The sequence below is a fragment of the Amblyomma mixtum genome, chromosome 5 (genome assembly GCF_055824585.1).
Source record: "Amblyomma mixtum isolate Tamu chromosome 5, ASM5582458v1, whole genome shotgun sequence".
Taxonomy (NCBI): Eukaryota; Metazoa; Arthropoda; class Arachnida; order Ixodida; family Ixodidae; genus Amblyomma; species Amblyomma mixtum.
Window position 1 is genome coordinate 15430039 of NC_143016.1, and position 24862 is coordinate 15454900.

At 46.3% G+C, this 24862-nt stretch overlaps 2 protein-coding genes across 3 annotated transcripts in view; one reads left to right on the top strand and one right to left on the bottom strand.

Annotated features, from left to right (window-relative positions):
- Positions 1-9668, bottom strand: part of Cdc27 (cell division cycle protein 27) — a 29550-nt gene extending 19882 nt beyond the window's left edge. The window contains exons 1-8 of the mRNA XM_089543449.1: positions 9489-9668; positions 8261-8336; positions 6849-7176; positions 5187-5245; positions 4218-4348; positions 3429-3745; positions 1796-1919; positions 1342-1448 (exon numbers count right to left, since the gene is read on the bottom strand). Of these exons, the coding sequence (XP_089399575.1) occupies positions 1342-1448; positions 1796-1919; positions 3429-3745; positions 4218-4348; positions 5187-5245; positions 6849-7176; positions 8261-8336; positions 9489-9512 (1166 nt within the window). The 5' untranslated portion in view covers positions 9513-9668. The remainder of the gene's footprint in view (positions 1-1341; positions 1449-1795; positions 1920-3428; positions 3746-4217; positions 4349-5186; positions 5246-6848; positions 7177-8260; positions 8337-9488) is intronic.
- A 388-nt stretch (positions 9669-10056) lies between these two features.
- On the top strand, positions 10057-23749 carry LOC149341367 (putative imidazolonepropionase). 2 transcript variants are annotated; one of them, XM_089543450.1, is made up of 7 exons: positions 10057-10235; positions 11328-11434; positions 11520-11611; positions 14285-14562; positions 19598-19823; positions 21885-22103; positions 23401-23749. In XM_089543450.1, exons 1-7 carry the CDS (start codon positions 10087-10089, stop codon positions 23668-23670), a joined length of 1341 nt encoding a protein of 446 aa, XP_089399576.1. In that variant the 5' UTR covers positions 10057-10086; the 3' UTR covers positions 23671-23749. The 2 variants fall into 2 exon arrangements, with proteins under 2 accessions (XP_089399576.1, XP_089399577.1); XM_089543451.1 differs by having other exon boundaries at positions 11547-11611.
- Positions 23750-24862: the final 1113 nt, after the last annotated feature.

The window sequence follows — 24862 nt, forward strand, 5'->3', positions numbered from 1 at the left end:
ATATAACTACCGTATAAACTCATGTAAGGGCAGCACTTTTTTTTTTTTAATGTCGGGTGTGAATTTTGAAGGTGCAGCCATACACAAATTAAAAACAAATATATAACCATATTTTTTTTCTCAATTATCTAGTCGAAAACAGGGAGTGTGGCCCCTTACACAAAATTATACGGGACTTTCAGCTGAGGAGTTCAGCCACCTTGGGCTGACAGCAAGGAAATGTTGCCGGTGCACCACTTACTGGAAGGTATTACAACAAATTTTTTTTCCTTTTTATTCAAATTTTCTTTAGCGGTACTGACATGCATATTTATCGACAACTTTTTTTGGTGCCTGGAGCCCCATGCATCCCGTTGCGAACATTCACCGCCATGGGGCACGTACTACCTTCCATATATGGTTTGGTTTATGGGGTTTAACGTCCCAAAGCGACTAAGGCTATGAGAGACGCCGTAGTGGAGGGCTCCGGAAATTTCGACCACCTGGGGTTCTTTAACGTGCACTGACATCGCACAGTACACGGGCCTCGAATTTCTCCTCCAAAGAAATTCAACCGCCGCGGCCGGGATCGAACCCGCGTCTTTCGGGACAGCAGCCGAGCACCATAGCCACTGAGCCACCGCGGCGGCTACCTTCCATATATATACCTATATATATATATACCTTCTATATATACTACCTGCTATATATATGAACTACCTCACTCCAAGCAAGTAGGCGGCTCCGCTTACTGGTCGATCCCCAATTTCAGATGGCTGTTTTTGAGAAGTTCAAGTCATATGTGACAGTACTAGATGTAATCAGATATCAGATGTCTACAGCATACCCCTCAAAGAAAGTGCACAGGCCGGCGTTGTACGCAGGCAACCTGTCGTGGGAACGGAGCAAGAATACTCACATCACAGAACAAGCTCAATCGCATGTTTCGGCGATCCCAAAGCCATACCACTCTGTTTTCTGCTGGCAGTACTGGGGCTGGGGCACTTCACATATCAAGAATCGGCATCACTCTATGGTACCACCTCATGCCTCCGAGCAACCGTCCCTTTACTTGTTTTCAGCAACATCAGAATCGTGCATTCCCACATAGCACTTCAGGTCTTCGACTTAACTGGGGTGGCACAGTCTGCCACTTCGAATTATCTGGCCAAATTTGCATTAGAAATTACAGGACTGCAGATTTTCTTCGAGTTGTCCAGGATTTCGAATTGACAAAGAGTTCAAATTATCGAGTTTTTTACTGCATTACAGCTTAACTGCACAACCGAAACCCTATCTTTGTGACTTACTGAGATCAGCACCATCTAGGATATCAAACAGTCAACGAAAAACACTTCTCACCCAGCTGGAGCAGGTGGAGGTGGCGTCTGCAGCAAATTGTTGTTGCTTGACTGACTGAAGATTTGCACCTTCGGTGCATTCAGTGCCTGAGGCTTCCTTGCAAGGTTCTGCGAACAGAATGGATAAATGAACTGGAGGCACAGGGACTAAACTGCATGCACACAGTAGGACCACATGCTTTTCCCACACGGTCAGCAACAATATGCATGCTGCACTGCGTATCCACCACAGCATAACAATGCAAATGACCTGCTGACCTGATCTGCTGGTACGAAAGTGTAAATTAGCCCAAATGTAGCAAATGAAAAGTTTGCTCATATGGCAATCAATGTCCACAGACTAGAGTTTGTTCTTCCCACAGATGCTCTGAATGTGTCTCCCATTACTTGCATGTGTTCACTGTGTTCGTACCACATGAAAAAAAAAAGCTTCAGGTCAAACAAATAAACCGCACCTTTTTCACAGGGGGACATGGCTCCTTGCAGTCCAAAATGCTCTGCGAGGTGGGTGTCACAAAGGCAATGGCAGGTGGGGGCCCACAGTTGGGTGTGGAGTATGTCAAAGGTAGCACACCAAATCTGCGCACGCAAAAGCAAGTCCTTATCTCAGCCATATCTATATCAGCTATGCCCAAGCTCTTCACACAACAAGCCTGGCAGCACTGCTAAAAATTTATCAAATTTACTCCCCAAAAATTGATGTTAGTCATTGAGTCTGTTTTCCAGATACATGCCCATGATCTTTACTCGCCATATTTTAATAAAACATATTACATACAGGTACAGAACTTGCTTAGATTCTGAAGCTAATATGCAAGCAGGGTTCTTCCCAGATGTTCTTGAGAAGTGGGCATTTGTTGGAAGTGGGAATTTCCTTCGAAGCGGGAGTTTCGTCCGTAAATCTAGGTGCCTTACTTATGCGAAAATTACACAAGGGCCCAGGGGGAAAAAAGGTACTATCCTGCTCAATATGAAATGCAACACAGGAGCTACGGCCGGAAGTCAGTTCTTAAAGCACTGCCAGCACAGGACTGTTAGAAATTTGAGCGCTTGCCAATCGATGCAAAAAACAATGTGTACTCAATGTTTGTGCAACTTTGGTGTTTTGTATAAGGGCTCATTATTTCACTATAAAGTGCAATTCTCATCAGGTTCACTCCGTACGCATCGCAACTGATACAGAGCGCAACAGTATGTAGATCTGTGAAACACAGTAGCCAAACAGATTGGAAAGCGAAATTGTAGCACCAGACTGAACCCAAGTTAATTTCTATCTCAACGTGTGCAAAAACCATACACCGGTGTCTCCAACTTTTTTTTACTATTTGCTGCCAGTGGCAACACACTTGTCTAAAATTTCTTCAGACTTTTTGGCCTCCGTGATTGTCGGTAGTGTGTGTGCAAAATGTCCTGAATGTGATGGCTCTCCACGTTTGCCGGAGCAGCTGTCCATAGAAAGAAGAGAGCAAAGCTGTGACATACATGCACGATACTGCACTGTTGTTGTGGCAACTGCTTTAATACAAAACTATTCTTGTCTATAAGAATCAGGAACCTCATTTAAGACACAGGGGACAAGAAAAAAGTGAATGAAAGAAACACATGCACTTTTGCAGAGAAGGCAAAGGAAGTGCGAGCAGCTTGATCGCTAACTTTGCCGCTTTCTCATTCTCACAAAGGCAACTGCGGCTAAACGCCAAGCTAGACACAAGAACGAAACAATAACAAAAAAAGTCTACTATTCTTGCCCACACCGTAGACAAAGACGCGACATCAGTATGAGCAATAACATGGCGACACTTAGATGCTTTCCTGTATGTCCTAGAGCCAACGCGGCAGCGGGCGAGTCCGCTAAGGAGGACAATTCTGCGCACTGTACATTGTCGAGTTAGGCGTCCTCTTGCACAGCCGTGATCTAACTGAGTGGTGGGCAGTTACTAGGCAGTAATCATAGGCAAAGGGCAGCGAGGCGGACTGGTGCGCGGCAAATCTCTGCTGCCCACCGTGGGAAGATCTCTACATGCTGGTTTTCGAGTGACCATGTCACCTAGCAATGGGCCAGGACAGCACCAGTGTGCTAGTACTCACGAAGCCGACAGTGGGCTCAGGGCTGAGGCTCCTCCTGCAAAGACGCTGCGCGCCCCCTTGAGCACTGAAAACTGGGGTGGCTGCTTGCCACCTTTGCCGCTCAGGCCAGTGATGGCCTCACAAGCCGGCGTTTCTGGAGTGCTCGTCATAATGCTCAGTGGAGTGCTGTCGGTGCACGGCGTGCTGGCAGCCACTGCGGAACGCATAACAAGCAGCGGTGCCTGCGAGGGCGGCGTTGAGCCCACTGACAGCGGCAGCACAGACACCCTGCCTGCAGCCTGTCCACAGAGGCCGCCCCCACCTTGGCCGCCAACCACCTGCAGACAGACCCGCAATTAAGTGCTCAAGAAGTAAATGCTCGTCACTCTGGTATGGGCTCTACTATCACACATCAACAGAGCTGATCATAGAGAAAATGACTGGATCAACATAAATGCAGGCCTCACTTTCAGTGCCATTCAACCGGATAGGAAGCTTTACCAAAAAAAACAACCTGCCCTTTATATGAAAGTAACTCCTCACGTTACATGAAAACTGACTTTCTCTCTCTCGAGTGCATTTTGCAGCTAAAGGACAAATTCTAAAGCATGTTCATATGTATAACCTTTGCAAAAATGAAAAATATAACACCATGTATTGCAAAGAAGGTGGAAGCTCTGCTTTTAATCAGCACAAGCTTTAAACACAATTTTCATTAAGTGTCCAAGATAAGTCACCACCCATAGCATACTCTACAAGAAGGTCACAAATATCTAAAAGAACAAACAAATGAATAAAAAAATCACAAACCTTTATGTCATCTGTGACACCGTCAATGTTAGCCTTATTAACAAAGTTGACAAGAGGATTGCTTCCTTGGCACATACTGAAGTTTTCAATGGATGAGAGGTTAAAGATTTCAGAAGGATTTGGCGATTCCCCTGGAATGAGAAAATTGAACAGAACATAAGCTCAAAATCTCCCTCTTAAGTTTGAGACAAAATTTGTGCAGACTGGCCAAAAATTTCTGCTCACAAGACTGGTTAGTCCTTAAGCAAAACATGCCCAAGTCTTGACAAAAAGAACTACGCATTGTTGCATAATTACTTAGCAAACTAGTGTTGCATAAATAAAGAAGTGCAGTTAAGGTGGACAAATTCTTTTCATGTCATAGAAAAGTATAAACTGCATGGGCATTATATTTCTTCAATCCAGTGAAGTAGGTGGGTCCTTTGCAATTATGTTCATTTGCGCAACATTTCCTTTCGCACCACAACAATTTCTGCTGCAAAGCAAAACAATTTATGGGCACCATGCCTTTTGCAGCGTGCCTACTATTAGTCAAACATCACCTCAAGAAAACTGCTCTAAGCCACAAAACATTGTGTTTTACATTGCTCTAGATGGTATTTCTCTCACTGGGCAGGAAACATTCAGATTGACTCCATACTGAAGCTAATAGCATCCATAAACCCAATGTTTAAGACGATAAGACAAGGACAAAAATGAAAGCTTCACTGAACAGCTTTTGCCAAGACACTTAAGAACCACTGAGCATCTGACTGCTGCTGGCACCTGACACCACTGCACGGTTAATTACATCAGTCCTGGCATTCCTCAAGTTCACAAGAGCGTGCACAACATTCTTCTCAACATCAAGAGCTTCACACATGCCATCTGACCTACAGACCCAAGCCATCAATTTGCAAAGCAAGCAGATAAGGACAGAGCCCAGCCTGAGCAAACCAGGAGAAGTTCCGACAATTCAGGTGAACATACCTAGGTTTATGAGTGCCTCGTACGAAGACCAGAGAAATGGGTTAAGCTTCAGACTTTTCCTAAAGGAAAAAAAAAAAGAGAAGCAAACAGAAACACAATTCACATGTATTCTGAATATGTATGTGCACTCAAATGAAAAGTAAATACCATGAAAAGCACAATTCAAATTTATTCATAACATGTATGTGCACCAATATGTACGTGCAACATGTACAGGCGCCGTCAGAAGTAAACGGAAGGCAATATTAATGAAAAAATTTAATCACTGCCCTCCCAATTCATGCATCCTTGAATACATATGTGCCGCCTAATTGTGACTGTGCACCAACAAACATGGACCATTATTCTTTAGATTTAAAGAAATTAATTTTTTGTGACAAACACGCCTTCCATTTACTTTTGACTGCGAGTGTATGTGCACTAATATGTACATACGAAGCCATTCGTAACAACCTTCCTTTCTTTCATTTGTCCTGAAATTGCAGTTGTTCCGCTAGAATCAAGACACAAGTAGCGCTATGCATTCGTCAAAGAAAAAGCTGTATGTCCACAAGGCAGCAAATATTTTGTTTAAACTTTTTGCCTTCTAACAATTCTACCACCATGCAGGTGAGCCGTCAAATCATAGTGAAAAAAGTGCACCCTAAATGCGAAATGGAAGAAATAAATTGATAATATCAACTCACAAATTCAAGAAGTATAGACGTCGAACTTTGGTTGCACGTTTTCTCCTTTGTAATGATGCGTAAGACATCACTATACATGTATCGCCACGTGGTTTTCGCCCATGACCACAAAATGATTTAGAATTTCATTTCTTCTCTCACCTGTTCCTGTTTCGGTTTCAACAGCCATGCAATGACTATAACATCAGAGGTCGATATAGGTCACATGAAGCATGAGAAAAACTGCAATATAATCACTGCTTCTTTACTAGTCATGTTCTGGTTCTTAAGGCAGGCTGGCTTTAGCACTGGAGTGAATTAAATAGAAAGCAGCTATATATCAATTTTTCTCCCGCTTCACATGATCTTTACGGACCTTTGACATCAAAGCCATTGCTTGGCTGTTGAAACCGAAACCATATCAGGTGAGAGAAGAAATCCGATTATAAATTATCTAGCGGTTTCGGGCGAATACCACATGGTGATCCATGTATAGTAATGTCTTATGCATCTTTACAAAGACGAAAAACATGCAATGAAAAATTAGATGTCTATACTCTATTAACATAAAAATCTATATACACAACAGGAAGTGACAAAAAGAAAAAAAAACAATATAACAATCAATTCTGTCATTTTATCCTTGATGATGCAGCCTTTTAAACACACAGCAGGTCTGCTCTATCATGCCTGGCAATCTCGACACCTGAAGCCAGAGTTACTAAGTCGTTCCAACTGTACAGACCATTTAAAGCTCCACAAGCCAAGCAGAAAGTGCTCAGCTAAGCAACTGTTCGAGTCGCATGCCAACTGACCTGGAAATTTCTGAGCCGCACTGTATAACTCAATCTGCATACAAACATACTGACTGCCCTCCTGCACAGTACACCTTGCTGCACCAATTTCAGAATGCAAATTTGACGCATGACAAAAGTTAGGCCTTAGCCCCAGCCATCTGAAGCTGTGCAACACGATTGCCACTTAGCATGGCACTTACCTGTAGGCTTCCGTTGCACGACCTCCACGCTGTGTCCTTGCGCACAGCTGCCCCAGCAGGCCCAGGGCAAAGGAGGCAGAGTCCCCAAATGATATGACCATTTCATCCAGGCCCCCTTTGGCCGAACAGCGTGACGCCAGGCCCCCATCAGCCTCCAACGCTGACTCTGCTTCGGAGAACTTGCGCAGGTCGATGCAGCAGCGTGCCAAAAGGAAGCGGCTCTGGGGCGTACGGCAGCCACGCGAGCGCAGCAGCTTGTACGCCGAAACCTTATTGCCAGCTCGGTAGTGGCATGTTGCTAAAAGGTGCAGGCTCTCGTCTGAGTGTACTGGAACAAACAGGTTGGCAACACTATAAGTTAATGCAAAAAATAATACCAGTTTCATGTTTGGTGCAGCGTATGATTTCAATCAACTACATTTACGCGTCGGCGATTCCCAAATGTGCTCAGCCAATAGGAAGCAGTGGTGCCTCATCCACTGTACAATCCACAGGGAAAGCTGCAAGCCTGGAAGCACCTAAGTCAGTCTCTCTGGGCACTAAGGAAACGATTGGGAGTACGATACATTATAACACATCTAATTCTCATGCACAAGAATCTAGCACATTGTGAAGCTGCCAGTAGCGACACACTATACTGGTGTACTGGATTAAACAAACAGCTGCACATTGCTGACTGTGCTAATCAAATACGATCTGAAAGTCAGCTTGTGTATATCATAGGCATTCTGGACATAAAACAGTGCGATAGTTGAAAAACATTTTTTTTACTGAAATGAACCTGAAGCACTATCACCTTCAATCCTACCACTCCTAAAAACATACAACTGGCAAAATAGCCATGAAGACCTCACATCAGCTTCACTTAACCAAGTTTGCCACTGGACAATGTTATAATCGCAACATCATGACCCTTTAATGATGCCACAGAACAGTTTCACTGAGCAAAGCTTAGCTGCCAAACTTACGGTCTCGTCTAAATAAAAACATAATGAACAATGATCACAGCATATACAACATATGCACCGCATGTTCTTGAGGAAAGAATCTCGGATGCTTTCGAAACACTTTCAGTAACAAAGGCTCACTAAGAAAATTTTTGGAGGTGGGTTTAATGTCCCAAACCAACACACGCGCTATGAGGGATGGCAGGCTCTAGACAAATTTAGACCACCTGGGATTCTTCAATGTGCACTGACATTGCACGGTACATGGGTGTCTTGCATTTTGCCTCGACTGATTGGATTGGAAAACATTTATTCACCACCATCAACTGAAATGTGGCCACAAGGCTAGGATTGAACCCACATCCTACCCATCCTAGCGCTCAGCAACTGAGTGCCCTAACCACTAAGCCACAGTAACGGGTAGTCTTGGAAGTGATCAAGAAAAACCAGGTAAGGATAGCTCACCTTCTGCATGGAGCCGTTCTGCAAGAAAGATGGCATCCGAAAATGCATAGTGATTCAGGCAATGCCATATGGCTGCCTGCAAAACACATTGAAAATCCACAATTACAAACCTTGAAATCAAATAAAGGAAGGACCAAAGTTCAACAACAACAAATCCGTGTATCACAGTGGGAAATCCAGAGCGCTAGTCTGTTAGCCAGATCACTTATGTTGTGCTATCATGTGTGTGCAGCTTGCATGCACTTTTTAGCATCTAAAAAGACCACAGACATTTCAGACTAGCTTGAATTTGTATTCTGCAAAAATTTGCGGTAAACAAGTCGCTTCGTTTTTATCGTGCTCCACTGGAATCGCCATAGAATCCAGCAATTTCAGTCCATCGCGTTTCGGCAACAAAATCGAAGTTCAAAAGTAAACAACAGTTATACGAAACTGAAATAATTCAGTCAAATTCCAAGGTTTTGTCCAGCTGCATCCGCCACTGAAATCATATTAAAAGATCCTGAGTCAGCTCCGGAGATAATCTTGTTATTAGTAATAACTCGTGTTTTGGGTGCAATTTGGTGTTTCCAGTAAGCGCCAGTGAAAAACCGGATCATCCGAAACTCGATGAATACAAGCCACGAAGGTCAGAATTCTCGCAACATTACCTTGTTCATGGCTATCGAGAATGCCAAAACTTACAATCACATGTTGTGCTATTGGCCTTTTCTTTTGTTCTGAGACCATTTCTTTGCTGTTTACGGCGCGTGCAGAAAAACTCTGCGGTAGATATACACTGCACCGCCGGACGACGACCACAAAGAGCAGCTTGTTTAGCTTTTCAGCTAATCATTTAAGCCTACTTCTGTTGCACTCGCCAAAGTTCGCGACGACGACGGACGTTCACGAATCAAGAACAAATCTGCACACGAAAGTACTCTCTCTCAGCGCGACTGCGCCAATCAAGCACTGATCTATCGCAGTTACTTCCACCTTAGCGTCACCCTGATGGTAGGCTGGGTTAACGTCCGTGAGGAACTGTTTATCTTCAGTTGCTGTCTTGCGCAGGGACGATGAGCTTGCAATACATCATGCAGGATGTTTAATGGTCGAGATTATGAGTCGTTCCAGATGCGTGCACAAACATCGTGAATGATGCGCGTATTAAGGCGAAAACAAAAAAAGTAAGGCAGAGATGCAAAACAGCTCCGGGGCAGCTAAGAGTGCGAAGAGTTCATTGCCTCACCTGAACCGGCTCTTGAACTATCATAACTACCCCCTTGTTCTACCCAACTCTGGTCCAGAATGTCCTTTTGGTGGCGTCCACAGTCACACAAAACCGGAAACAATTTCTAGAAGTAGTAGATTTTGCATGAACACGGACGCACAACTACCCAACCGTCACAGCCATATTTCAAACACAACGTTGGCCGACTCACGCTGCTGTCAGGCAGGGGTACAAGCACGCAGCTAAAAATAAATAAGACTTCTCTGTTTGCTCAAGAACAAATAGTAGCAACAGTATTACACAGTAAATAATAAAAGATATGTTTGGACAGAATTAAACTAACTTCTTAAAAAAGTGTATAGTGTCATTAGAGGAGTAGAACCGTAAAATCGAAATCGAAACTGTATACTTATCTGGTGGCGCGATTTTTCTTGTTATTGAAAATATGTTCAGTTTCTCGTTTCAAAGTCGACAGCGATTAACCCTTCTCACAACTTCAAGCACATCTCGATAGGTGGCTCCGGACAGCCTCAAACTGTGAAAAAATTCCTTGCTGCAATAAAACTCCCTTATCAGTAGTGGCGCGGGCACAGTAGTTGCAAGCGCAAGCAACGCGATGGCTGACAAGTTCCAGCTGCTCGTCAAAAATGCTCGGCAAATTGTTCAGGTTGTGGACAATGGTCAGAGAATTGTAAAGGGAGCTGCGATGAAGAAAGTGGCAGTCCTGCAAGGGAACGATATTAGTTTCAGCATTGTGGTGAACCAGTAAGTTTTCGAAGTTTTCGGCATTTTTCGTTTGTGTGGAATATACTGCTACTAAGTAATTTTTCGTGTGTTGCTGCGCATTGCTGCTTGCTAAAGGCCGCTGAAAAATATTAGACAGCGCAAAAACGGTGTGGTGGTCTCCAACACGTTGATCTGGACGCCGCACTCGATTTAAACGTAGTATATATATAGCTGCCCGAAAAAAAAAAAAAGAATTAGGTCCAGTTGGAAACTTTTATTTGAAAACACCTGATCGAAAACCGATTGTGTTTTCGCCTCCCATTGAGCTCATCCAAATGAGCCCAATTGATGCTTCCAATTAGAAATAATTGGTCACTGAACCAGTTCAATTAATGGCCCACTAATTGAGCTCAAAACCTATTCGATCCAAATGGTTTAGAATTCCATTCGGAATCAATAATTGGCTTTTCTTCTATGAATGCTGCGAGACCTCTGCCAACATTTCTAGAAGAACACTGAAATTATAATTAAGCGCTTGTACGGAAATCAAGCGAGACCAACCAGCGTGCATAACACACAGGAACACTATAATCGGACACTGTATACTAATAAGGCCTCAACATTTATACCGACAGAACACTTTTTTGCCGTCACTCATATTATACTCATATACCCTAATCATGAGATCCTCTTGCTGAAGTCAGTGGTGTTTGACCATAAAGTGAAGTTATCTTAAACAATGTCCGCAGTGATGGTGAATATGATAAACAGATTTCAGGTGATTAAGCTGCTAATATCTCTTTTACAAGAACCCAATTCGGCGCTCTGTTTTTATAGGCATATATATGATCTCAGTGAAGGGAATCATTGACTTCCTCTTAGACTTTCCAATTGGATCGCCCAGCTGGAATCCAGGAAACCAATTGGTTGCTCCAATCGGTTCCAGTTGGATTAATTGGGTTAAGGGTTAATTGGAATGACATGGGAGAGGCCTTTGCCCTGCAGCGGGCGTAGTCAGGCTGGTGATGATGATGGTTATGATGAATTGTGAATTGGCCGGCATCATTTTCTCTCCCACCCCCTCCTTATTTACCTCCATCTAGTTTTCGGTGCACTCGATATCTAACGCAGGTTTGGAAAAATAGCAACCATAGACGAAAGCCGCGCCATCGCCGAGACCTACAAAGAGAGCCAGTTTGAGCAAGTCATCGATGCCACAGGCTGCTGTGTTCTCCCGGGTGAGCCGTCTTGTGTCTCAATAAAGAAGAGATAGTTGTGCATGCGCCATTACGATGCAGCCCCTCCTGACAAAATCGTGAACAGTTTTTTTATGTGTGTGTGTATTGCCAGGGCTCGTCGACTCGCACACCCACCCCGTATGGGCGGGGGACCGGGTTCACGAGTTCGCGATGAAGGTAAGTACGCACAAAGGAATTATATGCTGTATTCATCATCATGTATTCATGTCATCAGGATCACCGCTTCTTGAACACAATGATTAACACTCTTGCTCAAGTTGTCGCGAATAGCATCATAATCCGAGTATGTTGCGTCGCAAAGTCACCTTAGCACAAATTCTGCTTGCCACTATACAGCCCATGATGTAGTTTTCGGCATTTCCACAATTCGTCACCGTTAATGAAGAAACGAAAGAATATAGTCCACACGGCGAACCACACCACGCTGTTCCAGATCACCACGTAATATATGCAGCATGTCTATATATATACGGTCGACGACATTCAGTGTTCTGGCGCCTCGTGATGCGCGGACTCCACAGTGATTCGGCTTGCACCTAAAGGCACCAACTTTAAACATATATACAGGGTGTTTTACCTATACTTTCCACATTTTTTTAATAGTTTTTTTTTTCAGTTATAAGACCGCTTTTTTCGGCACAGCACGTAGTACATAAGAATACAGCTGGGCTAACTAGCAGGCTGGTTAACTAATACTGAATAGTCAACTTTTTAACTATTAGTTTTAAGCTCCTTAGTTATTGTGAGGCGTGTAGCCTACCGCAAGTAATATCCATATCAGTTATTGGGATTTCGAAAACGCGGTTACCCTAGATGCTGTGGCCGAACAAATTTTTGATATTGACGCCCTGCTGAAAAAAGTGCTATGATGCAATAAACTCATACAGTTTATCATACAAATATCATAGACTTATCGTACAAGTCATATAAAATTATCATACAAATGTCATAATTTCTGTAAAATCATACAGTCATCATAGAGATGTCATAGAATATCATACAACTTGTATGATATATCATTCAGATTGTATGATATTCTATGATGAAGCCTCTATGAAGTTATTGCATCATAGAACTTTTTTTCACCAGGGCGTGCACGAGTTACGTGCACTGGAGAGGTTGCTTTGCCTGCAAGCTTCTCGCGATGTAGGCAGAATTTGTTGGACAACAGTGCCGAAGGTAACCGCGTTTTCGAAATTCTAGAAACTGATATGGATATTACTTACGGTGGGCTACACGACTCTCAATATTGAAGGAGCCTAACAGTAATATTAAAAATTATCCATTCAATATAAGTTAACCAGCCTGCTAGGTAGCTCGTCTTAGCTGTATTCTTATGTACTACACCGCTGGCAATGCTATGCCAAAAAAAAAATGGCAGTGGCTTAGCTCAGCTAGGCCAGGATATACGTAGAGAGTACGGTTAAACTTGATTACACCTTGTCGTTTAGCTTGGTTTCTCTCCGGCTGCGTCCAATGTTTAGCTTTTGTTGTTATCCCCCCGTTGCGTCTAATTGCGGCTACATTAAAGACGGGACATTTGTTATGCAGCAAAGTGTGACGCATTTATTTTATTTCCGGTTCTTCGCCTTGTAGTTGAAGCCTGTGGCTTCTTTCAGTCTATCCGACTCACTATCCATATCTACCGACGGCTCCACCGAGCCGCCTTCTATATATACCGGGTGTCCCAGCTAAATCTAACCAAAACTTTTAAAAAAGGCGAAGTTTCCTAGTCCAGTGAAACCAACTGAGGGTTGTTCATAGTCGCGTGGCCTAGTCTTGAGTACTTTTTTCGCTCTTCAAAGTTAATTAATAAGTTAAGTTTAATTAGCTAACTTTTTAATTATTGACTTCAGGAAGAAAGAGTCAATGAAAAAGTTTTAGATCGCCTCGAAAAACCGCTAGTAGTGCTGTTTCCGTCAAGTTACGATTTACGTAGCTTCATTTATTGGCCTTAAAAGAAAGTTGTCACGTGACCAGCTGCTCGCTCACTTTTCTGCCCCAATGTGCACCCAAAGTCTCATCGAAGAGAGGACGTCAGAAAAAACGGATTTTATTCTTTAAGGCGCGTCTTGGGACGTTGAAGTGGCACAGTTGTCATGTGGAAGCCCTTTCTTATTGTGAGGGTTAAGGTTAAAGGCCGGTAAAAAAACTACTTTACGTAAATAATACTTTGCTGCAAATGTCCCAGTAAGCTGTTTCTCAAAGCGACTCTACAACTTTTCCATTTACACTTTGTTCCTCAAGTCAATAATTAAAAAGTTAGTTAATTAAGCTTAACTAATTAGTCAACCTTGAGGAGAGAAAAAATACTGCAGACTAGGCCACGCGACTCTAAACAACCCTTATTTGGTTTCAGATGGCTAGGATACCCCGTATATTTTAAAAGCTTGGTTACATTTAGCTGGGACACCTGGTATATACAGCTGCAACATCCCCATTCTTCCTATGGCGCATGCGCACAGCTGTTGCAACTTGGTTTCGCCGGCATGCCGCGGCACCGGCTCCTCCTGTGACGTCACGCCAGATGGCGCGGTAAGCGGCGGCCGCCAGCTGAGGAGGTTGCTAGGCAACGGCTCAAGGTCACGGTGCGGCCACGGCGAAACTTGCGCGTAATGTAGCTCTCGCTACAAAAACAGTCCTTTAACTCAGAAAGCCTATTTTTTTTTAATTTTGGAAAGTCTTAGGTTAAACACCTTGTATATAGCTTGGACAGAAAATTGACGCGAGATAGGCGACAACAGCTCGTAGCGGCAACACATTCGCCCGCTTACACGGCCACACCAAGAGAGTACGCACTGTGACCAGCACCGCCCATGTTCGATGCAGCTGGCCGGCGCCTCGTACCTCGAAATACACGCCAAGGGCGGCGGCATCCACTTCACGGTAGAGCGGACGCGCGAGGCCAGCCCGGAGGTGCTGCTGGGAGACCTGGTGGAGCGGCTGGACGCCATGCTCCGGGCCGGCACCACACTGGTCGAGGCCAAGTCCGGCTACGGCCTCGACCAGGACACCGAGCTGAAGATGCTGGGCGTCATTGAGAAGGCTCGCGTGAGAACGCCGCTCGAGATATCCAGCACCTACTGCGGAGCTCACGCCGTGCCCAAGTGAGACACGCTCGCGATCAGATATTCTCTTTGCTCTGTGTGTGCGCGTGTGTAGATAGGTGGGGGATGCTCCAGGACATGCTTGCCGCTGGTCTTTTAGTGCGAAAGCACTGCTCCAGACGTATCAACCCCGAGCAAGAATCGTGTGTGATCGGAGTAACTCGGGTAAGCTCGGGTTAGTTCGGAGGAGCGTCACGCAAGCTGCAGCCAGTGGGAGGAGGGGTCACGCCAGCTGCTGCTGTGTGGAGAGAGGACGAAGAAGAGCGAGAAACAATGCCAGTATGAACAGCCGTCTTCGGTCTCCCAGCTAGCAGGTCCCCTGTCGTTGCGTCGCCAAATCTGTCAGCCTATACCCTATTACTACTCCTCTTCCTCTAAAAATGCTCCTCTTTCCAGCAGTTCACCGCCTGTGTCTTGGCCACTCCCCCGTAGTGGGTATGTGCCATTTTACTTGAGGCCAACCAACCAAGTATGAACAGGCGTTGAACGAACACATGCTTAAGTACGCTTCTCCGTTTATCTACGTTATAATCATGCCACCGCTTTTCCCCCTATGATTAGGGGTGAAAGAGCAGATGTAGTTACTTCCGTTGTGGGTTTCGTGCTTTCAAAACATGTCGAAGCAGCCGTTTAGCTGTCCGGCAATCCATTCGTGGGGTCGTGTACACTTTTATAAGGGGGAAGTCTTAATCCGCACATAAGCGGTCAACGTGCGCAGCGCCCACTGCCGGAAATACTTTGAAAGCACCCGCCTAAAGAGAACAAGAATAGCCTAAATGCCTGTCTCTTCGCTTGCCTGTGAAGAAGGCGAAGAGAATGATGAAAGAACGATCAACAAAGCCGGGCTCAAGCGTGTCATGGCAAAAATCTAAGGGATGCCGGTAGCCCCATTTTCGGCGTATGACAAATATCGGACGATCCGATATCTGTGATCCCTCAGCAAACAATGGGAAAGGCAGTGTTCCCACAGCTTGCCGAGTTGGCTACGTCGATTGCTCGGATACTTAAAGTCGCATTTGTTTAAATCACAATGGTTCTTTTACCGCACCGTCCTCATTCGAATCACAGACATGGTTTGGTTTGGTTTGGTTTGGTTTATGGGGTTTAACGTCCCAAAGTGACTAAGGCGATGAGAGACGCCGTAGTGGAGAGCTCCGGAAATTTCGACCACCTGGGGTTCTTTAACGTGCACTGACATCGCACAGTACACGGGCCTCTAGAATTTCTCCTCCAAAGAAATTCAATCGATCCCGGCCGCGGCGGTTGAATTTCTTTGGAGGAGAAATTCTAGAGGCCCGTGTACTGTGCGATGTCAGTGCACGTTAAAGAACCCCAGGTGGTCGAAATTTCCGGAGCTCTCCACTACGGCGTCTCTCATCGCCTTAGTCACTTTTGGACGTTAAACCCCATAAACCAAACCAAACCAAACCAAACCAAACCATGTCTGTGATTCGAATGAGGACGGTGCGGTAAAAGAACCATTGTGATTTAAACAAATGCGGCTTTAAGTATCCGAGCAATCGACGTAGCCAACTCAGCAAGCTGAGGGAACACTGCCTTTCCCATTGTTTGCTGAGGGACCTCAACACGCCAGAAAGAGGGACATGTTAGCTTCCTCCGATTATCTCATTGCAGGGGGCGGCAATGAATCTAGGCTTCTGCAACCTACGGAGTCGCATTAGTAAGTATTTATTCCGCAAAAAAATCCGAGCGCTTTTTTTTTCGCTCAGAACGCGAAATTGAACCGTCGTCCCTGCGGGTTTCACGGCGTTCGCGAAATTAAGCGCGGAGTACCAAGTCTGGTTTGGTTTGGTTTATGGGGTTTAACGTCCCAACGCGACTGAGGCTATGAGAGACGCCGTAGTGAAGGGCTCCGGAAATTTCGACCACCTGGGGTTCTTTAACGTGCACTGACATCGCACAGTACACGGGCCTCCAGAATTTCTCCTCCAAAGAAATTCTAGCCGCCGAGGCCGGGATCGAACCCGCGTCTTTTGGGTCAGCAGCCGAGCACCATAACCACTGAGCCACCGCGGCGGCTGAGTACCAAGTCTGGTACGAATATCCTGCGCTTTGAGCGAGATGTAGGCAGCCACGATCAAACTGGAAGGAAACAGGAATTGAACTCACACGCTGGTCGCGACCCGGGCACACCTCCGTAGCCAGAGCGGTGGCCATTTGCAGCGGGTCTTCTGGAGGCTTCCGTTTGATGATGATGATGATGATGTCCTCGGGCTGAATGGCACATACCCACGGCGGGGATTGGCTTCCGTTTCCTCCCCTCGAAGCCACGCGATGCACACTTCTTTTTCTCATCCTTCGCAGCACGCCGGGCGTTAATTCCGCCAAGAGAGAGCACGTTTCCGCTGTTGCGCTCAGTAGTTGGCTACTGAGCCGGAGTACCCGTATTTCTAACCAGACTTCGGCGGCCGCGTTTCGATGGCGACACAACGCAAAGGTACCTGTGTGCTGTGCGATGTCAGTACACCTTAAAGACCGCCAGCTGGTCGAAATTACTCCGGAGTCCTCAACTAAGGTCCTTCTTTCTGTCTTTCTTCTTTCACTCCCACCTCCTGCCCTTGCCTCAAGGCGTGTTCGGGGTGTCCACCGAGAAGCGAGACAATTACTACGCCATTTCTTTTCCTCAAAAAGCACCAATTCCTGAGAGATATTATATGGTTTGGTTTATGGGGCTTAACGTCCCAAAGCGACTCAGGCTGGCTATATGAGAGACGCCGTAGTGAAGGGCTCCGGAAATTTCGACCACCAGGGGTTCTTTAACGTGCACTGACATCGCACAGTAAATGGGCCTCTAGAATTTCGCCTCCATAGAAATTCGACCGCTGCGGCCGGGATCGCACGTCCCCAAAGTGGCCCTGAGGGTCTTTAACGTGCAAAGACATCGCACAGTACAGAGACGCCTTTTGCGTTTCGCCTCCATCGAAACGCGGCCCCTGTACTGTGCGAAGTCAGCGCACGAAAGAACTTCAGGTGGTCGAAATTTCCGGAGCCCTTCACTTCGGTGTCCCTCATAGCCTGAGTCGCTTTGGGACGTTAAACACCCATAAACTAAACAAAATTAAACTAATCGCGGTCACCACGGCCGGGTTCGAACCCAGGAACTCCGGCTCAGTAACCGAGCGAGCAGAAAAAAAATCAAAACGCGTTCTTCGGCTGGCGTTTGTCTTCTAGCGTTCTGGAAGTTAAAGGCAGCGTGTGCCATCTGCGATGCGCGTGCTCGTTCACGATAAAATGCTGTGCATGTAATGATGGAACACTGGCAGTGCTTAGCTGTTTTTTATTATTATTAACCAATGGCGGCGCTCTGTAGACGTTTCTAGCACTCGTGATGCACGTGGCTCCTGGTATATGACAGTCGAATAATGGCATGATGTATCAACTTCCTTCGGCGCCACGAACGCGTGCCTCCTGCCATCCAGTGGTGAGCATGGCCTCGGCGCTCGTGTTCCAGTTCCACAAAGCTATGTCCTAATGTACGGACATAGCTTACGGCACTACGGCACTACCAGCAGCCGTAGGGTCGTCGCAAAGTCGTCGCACAAGTTGTCGCGTTCGTCGCAGCGGGCGACAACGGGCGACAACGGGTTGTCGCAACGGGCGCTGCAGGAGCGGATGTAGTTAAGTGTCCGTTAAGTGTCCGAATACCAAGGAGGAAAGGGAGCAGTACGTTTCTGGGCTTGTTGGTTCGTAGTTGAGGAAAATATGACTGGCCAAGCCAGAGACACCTACGAAGTGAGAGGACGTAACAAGCAATTTTAGCAGGATTCATTAGAAGGAAAACGATTCTCCACACAGAGCGGATTTATGTCACTCGTGGAGAGCGCGGGGAGTAAGGGAGGTGGGGTTTTGAACAATGTATTTCTGGTATCGGAACTTTTAAAACTGGGGTTATGCACGAGTTTCTGTGCTCGCTTGGGGGTGGGAGAGCGCCCTCTCTGCCCCCTCCCACTTATATATCCGCCCCTGTCTATACAAGCATCTCTGCGCAACCTCTGATGAAAGGACACACCCCAATTATCTCGTGTTTGCAGAAACGCATCAGGAAAAAAGAATTTCACTGCCGCGTAGGACCATCGAAGTATTTCTAATATAATCGTATCCTCATTTCTTGATCTCTTCAGGTTCTCCTGCAGTTTTACCTCGACACTTGAGCAACATTTTGCGTTCAGACAGGCAACGCATGTTTGAACAGGTTCGACACTTGCATCGGCCTGTTTGCCCTACTTTGCCGCACGTGAACGGAAACTCGTGCACGACTTGATAAGATATTGCGTGCGGTTGCCTTTGAGGTGATGTTGCCCCAAGTGCTTTCGTACGTCCTTCTCGGTTTAACTACGTTAAAGGGAAACTGCATAGGTTTGTGAAATCAACGAGCTTAAGAGGGTCGAATGTGTGAAACTTGCAGGTAAACCATGCGAAGTCTCTTCGGGCTAGCACGTGAAATAGTGAAGTAATCGCCGATTAAAATCCGGACGCCCTTCAACCTTCTCCGCAGCGCACAACGCCAAGTGAGGAGCGCATGATGACGTCATCGAAGGTATCGGTACATTTCCAACGCACAAACGCCTGCTTTGAAGGAAAAAACCAATGCCACCGAAGCCAAACCCTGCCGAGAGTTGCTTGGCAGCGTCTAACGAGTCAGGGCAGGGTGTGGCTGACGACAGCGGTAATTTGAAATCATACCTTCCGTGACGTCACGCTAAATTTTCCTGCACTCCTCTCGTGCATTGAGGAGAAGCACAAAATTCAATCGTCGATTACGTCACTATTTTAAATGCTAGTGCAAAAACATTTGGCATGCTTTACCTACCGCCTATATAGATTTGAATCCTTGAATATCGCGAAATTCTAAAAAAAAGTGCGGCAGTTGCCCTTTAAAACCCTACCATTTTTTTTTTATTAAGGCTGTGCATGCGGGGTCACCTGCAAGCTTTCTATCACTTGAGCGCTGTTTTTCACTGAAACTTCCATTAACACAGTATGAGCACCGCGAGTGAGCACGACGTCTTCGCAGGGGCAGGAGCGTCGCGGAGGCCACCGAGGACATCGTGGAGAGGCAGCTGCCAGAGATCAAGCGGCGAATGCTGGAAGGCACGCTGAACGTCGAGAACATCGACGTCTTCTGCGAGAAGGGCGTCTTCGACGTCGACAGCTCGCGCAGGATACTGCAGGCCGGCCGCCAGGCGGGGCTCAGGCTCAACTTCCACGCCGAGGAGCTCAACTGGATCGGCGGAGTGGAGGTGCCAGCGCGCTGAGCGTGCCTCAGCTCCCTCCCGATAGCGAGACTTGCAGAGCTGTATCAAGGAGGCTGAGCCGGTTGTGACCTTGAAATAACTCATGGCTAGTGTTGCTATGCACATATGCCTGACCACGTGCGGTCCAGTGGACCACATTTGACCTTGAACGTTGACCTTTGACCTTGAAATTTGATCTTGAACTTTGAACTTGAATTTTGACCTTGCAAGTTGTCGGCAGAGGCAGTAAGAAAGCCACGTGGTAATCACGTTCTGTCACGTGATTCAGTTCACAGTTATGACGTCAGGTATAGGGTGTATATAACCACAGCTGTGCGCTTCACTTAGACGCTATGGAGGAAGGAGAGCGCACCAAGGAGCGCACGTATAGCGAACTACATCTTCCAACATTTCGCTACGTAAAACTCAGTTCGGCAGAGTTGAACCGCTGTCTAACTTTTTTTTTCTTGTGTCCCGCCATAGTATTCGTACCACAGAGGCTTTGGGGCGCTCTTCCTTTGGCGTGCTTTGAACGCGATTGTGGCTGCTCATTATTTGACACACTATGGTAACACCAGGAGTCACTACACGCAGCGTACTAAAGTCAAGGTGCTCATGTCGGAGGATAAGCATTTTTTTTTTTTTTGAAGCATGGACAGAAACACTCAGAATAGCGACGCCTTTTAAGATGTGATATTACGTACTGTATCTGATGCTAAATAAGTCTAATGGAACTTTAGCGTTTCTAAAAATTATGCATCCTGTCGCAGCATACCAGATTCCGCTTTTGGTGCGAAAGCGATAGTTGACGGGATCTAACCGGCTCACCGAGTTTTTGTGTGGCTTGACCTTGAAGGTGGCTTTGGCAAAACCTAGCATAGCAGCAGCTAATGTAGAAATAAAATAAATATTGCCGTGCCATTCGAAAACCGCGTTCCTGAGGGATGACGCAAAGCGATGTCAAATTGCGTCACTCCGTGACGCACGTACCACGCAGCAATCTCTGCCCCGCCCATGTTGTGGTGCTCCTCGCCACTTCGCTGCTCCATACAAAGCAGGCGCGGCATAGTCACGTGGTACGTGGGCCATAGAGTGACGCATATTTGACTGACGTCGCGTTGCGCTCCCAGCAGGAGCGTAGTCTTCAAATGATGCGAAAAATTGCCCAAACTAGCTGAGCTACAGCGACGAAGGTAATCGTGTTTTTGAAAATTCTAAAAACGGATATGGCTATTACTAACTGCTGGCTACATATACCTAATTGCAGTCGAGCGCCTACCTATAATAGTTAGAAGAGTAACTATTATAATTTAATCACTTTACTAGTTAACATAATTCGCCTGTTTTTCACGTCCGCCGCAAAACGCTTCTCTTTACTTCAAAAGCCCTACTTTTAAAAATTAGTTTCCCTGAAACACCTGGTATATCTTCCAGTATTTTTACATAAAGCTCTTCTATACACCCTGATTCCGTAATGCCTGCACGAATGCTGAAGTTTCGACTGAGTCAAACAGGTGCCTTCCTCGACTAAGTCTATTTCCTCAGTATCCACTCTGCCGCTGCGGTGATATCTTTCTGCGCAATCCTTATCATAATCAGTATGTCATCAAATCACGTCTGTTCTCTGATGCAAGCCTGTCTTGTTTTGTCGCTTAAACCTGCCGTGAACAAAAGCTCGGTCATCATGTAAGCGCGGAAAAAATTCAATTTCGACGCAACTTCAACACGCAACGCAGATAGGCATAGCCTACCGTAGTGTCTGCGGTCATTACAATGCACCCCTTAGTTCCAGGCTGCTTGATTAGGCGGATATGAAATTCTGGCTTTCTGCGATTTCCGTGATATTCAAATCAAACTTTTTGCGACTTCCTTGGCATCCAAGCAACACACAAACGCGCACACTCAAGGCTATAGGAAGTAGTAGAAATTGGCATTTTCAAAAAGATCTGAGCAATTTGTATCTCTGAAACCCAGTTAACAGAAAAGAGATTTGGACTCTTCTCCCTTTCCGCCACTAGCAGACTGCGTGAGAGAGAGGTCCTGTTCATTCCTTCCTCGGGTGTGCAGATGGGCGCATCGCTGGGCGCCGAGGCCATGTCCCACCTGGAGTGCGTGTCCGAGGCCGGCATCGCGGCCATGGCGAAGGCGGGGAGCGTGGCCGTGGTGCTGCCCACCACGGCGTTCCAACTGCGGCTCGAGCCCCCGCCCGTGCGGCGACTCATCGAGGCCGGAGTGGCCGTGGCGCTGGGCTCGGACTTCAACCCAAACGCCTATTGCCTCGCCATGGTGAGACTACCTTCGCACTCAGCTGCACGCGACTACGAACTGCTGATGGACTACAGTCATGCATGTGACCCATTTTGTGATGGGCTTGAAGCGTTTCCCGACGGTGCCCTGAGACTTCTGTGCAGCTATTCCCGTCCAAAATGCATTCGTAACAACGGAAACAGTATACTATGTTTCTCTCCGCAAGCTTGTAACGGTAGGAGCGTAAACCAAGGCTGCCAGAATGGCCTGAAAACTGTATTACATGCCAGAAGCGAAGTAAACCGAGTCCCTTCTGCGAGGAGTATGTGATGCTGTCCACGTCTAGCAAAGGTGGATTCCTGGGAACCTGGCGACTGAGTTCCTCTGTATCTCCACGCCGTGAAACGCTTTCGCGCTGACTTCAGGCGATGTGTGAACCCGCGCGAGAAAAATCAGCGAGGCAAAATCGTCTGAGCGTGAACAAAGAGACATCTTATTACTGTAATTCTCCTGTACTGTTCATTCTACCGTGCTTGCTCCTTTTTGCTGAACGCGAGCTTCACCAACAATACACCCTTAATGCAGAGAAACCCGCTTGCGGGTTTTCGCATAAGGTCTGAATACGCACAGGAAATTTGCTGGTAAATGGCGCTGTAAAATAACAATTATTTAAAGAAGATGAATGAAAAAAAAACAGTCGCCGTAAAATGAATGCGGCATTCATCTGTAAAGCAGCAGCGAAGTAAAGCCATCAACGCACGCACACAACATCACGTCGTCAAAATTGCACGGACGTTCTTCGGTTGCACAAAGTACACGGTACTACACCGTTGACTGTATCAGGCAGGTTTTCCCGTAGTTTATGATGTACTTGTCCTCCTAGTCGGCGTTGCATGTTGTTAAAGGGAACGCACTGACGGGACCTCAGTCCAATGCTTGTGATCCAGGACCATGGTTTGTCTAGGAAGAATGAAGGCAATGCAAATGTCGCATCTCAAATCATGCGATCAATCTGTACATGAGAGCAACCACTCATTAGAAGGAAGGGGGGGAGGGGGGTTAAGGTGTAGTCATTGCTGTTGCTTCTTCACAGAGTACGAAGAGTTTGGTATTTGTTATAAATTATAAAGCACAAACGTAAGAAGGGCAGAGAGTGAAGAAGACGGAATGACCCGTGCCTATCCTCGTTCTGTCTGTCCGCGTCGTTTTCGCGCTCTTTTTTCTGCAAAGTGCCAACTGTACTCTATCGTCTGTAAGAGTGACATACTAACTCGATCAGCTCGCCATTTTGGAAAAAATTCTGAGAGGTTTTTGCACCTCGTGACTCTTGACATAGCCCATGGTGATGTACCTGGCGTGCGTGCTGTGCGGCATGAGCCTGGAGGAGTCGCTGGTGGCGGCCACCATCAACGGTGCGGCCACCCTGGGCCGCGCCTCGACCCACGGCTCGCTCGAGTCGGGCAAGTACGCCGACCTGCTGGTGCTGGAGGCGCCCTCCTGGGAGCACCTGGTGTACCGCTTCGGCTGCCACGATAGACTCGTCAAGTGGGTCATCAAGGCCGGCAAAGTGGCCTACCAGAGGGACCCACTTGCCACGAAGGAGTGAGCAAGATGGCGCCCGACGACAACAGCATGCGCGTCTTCAGAATTTTCTCCTGGCACTCAATAAACAACGGTGGAGGGAACTGTCGCTCCTTTTTAGATGACTTAATGTCCGCAGCGATAGATATATACAGGTGTTTCGCCTAAGATGTTTTTTTTTTAATTTTTCAAAAATAGGCTTTTTGAATTAATAGAGCGTTTTTTTTTTTTTTTTTGCATAGCATTGTCAGCGGTGTAGCGCATCGGAATACAGCTGAGATGTGTTAACTAGTAGGCTGGTTAAGAAATTTGAATGATGAACTTTTTAACTAATACCATTATTCTCCTCATTTATTGAGAGGCGTGCAGCCCATCGCAAGTAAGATCCATATCAGTTTTTAGAATTTTGAAAACGCAGTTACCCTTGGCGCTGTGGCCCAACCAATTTTGGCTATTTCGACGACTTACAGCACTGGAGGGGTTGATTTGCCTGCAAGCTTTTCGAAAGTGTATGTCTCTTGGTGCGATGTCGGCAAGATTTGTTCGGCCACAGTGCCGAAGGTAACTGCGTTTTCGAAATTCTAAAAACTGATATGGATCTTACTTAGGGTGGGTAACACGAACACATCTCAATAAATAAGGAGGCTAACAGCAGTAGTTAAAAAGTAAACTATTCAATAGTAGTTAACCAGCCCAACGGCGTCTCAGCTGTACCCATATGCGCTACACCACTGACAATGATGCGCCGAAAAAAAAAGCTATTCTAACTCAAAAAGCCCATATTTAAAACTGCAGAACATCTTAGCTGAAAACCCCAGTATACGGGACCTTCTGGGAGACAGAATGGCTTCCGCGTAGCTGCCGGCCGAGAAAGTCCTAACTGCGTAGCCTCATAATTTGTCGTAGTTCCAGGAAAGATTTTGCAGGACTCGTTTGTTTGCTGCAATAAGCAATACAGGACTGGTACAAACATGTCGACATGCGCACTGCAGAGCTGAACATTGAAAACGCTTATCCCATTTCTTTTTCTGTTTTGTCCGTTTATGAGCCCACTGCGCTGAGTTTTTTTTTTATTTTTCTAATGAAACTTTACTTAAGTCCCCCCGCGGTGGCTCAGTGGCTACGTGCTCGGCAGCTGACCCAAAAGACGCGGGTTCAATTCCGGCCACGGTGGCCGGAACGGTGGCCGATGGAGGCGAAATTCTGGAGGCAAGTGT

Bases quoted from the DNA above. Each gene is read 5' to 3' on its own strand.
- LOC149341367 (XM_089543450.1), top strand. From the start codon at position 10,087: ATGGCTGACAAGTTCCAGCTGCTCGTCAAAAATGCTCGGCAAATTGTT. The intron at 14,563-19,597 runs GTGAGACACGCT...ACGTCTTCGCAG, and splicing joins GGAGCTCACGCCGTGCCCAA to GGGCAGGAGCGTCGCGGAGG. The intron at 19,824-21,884 runs GTGCCAGCGCGC...TCGGGTGTGCAG, and splicing joins ACTGGATCGGCGGAGTGGAG to ATGGGCGCATCGCTGGGCGC.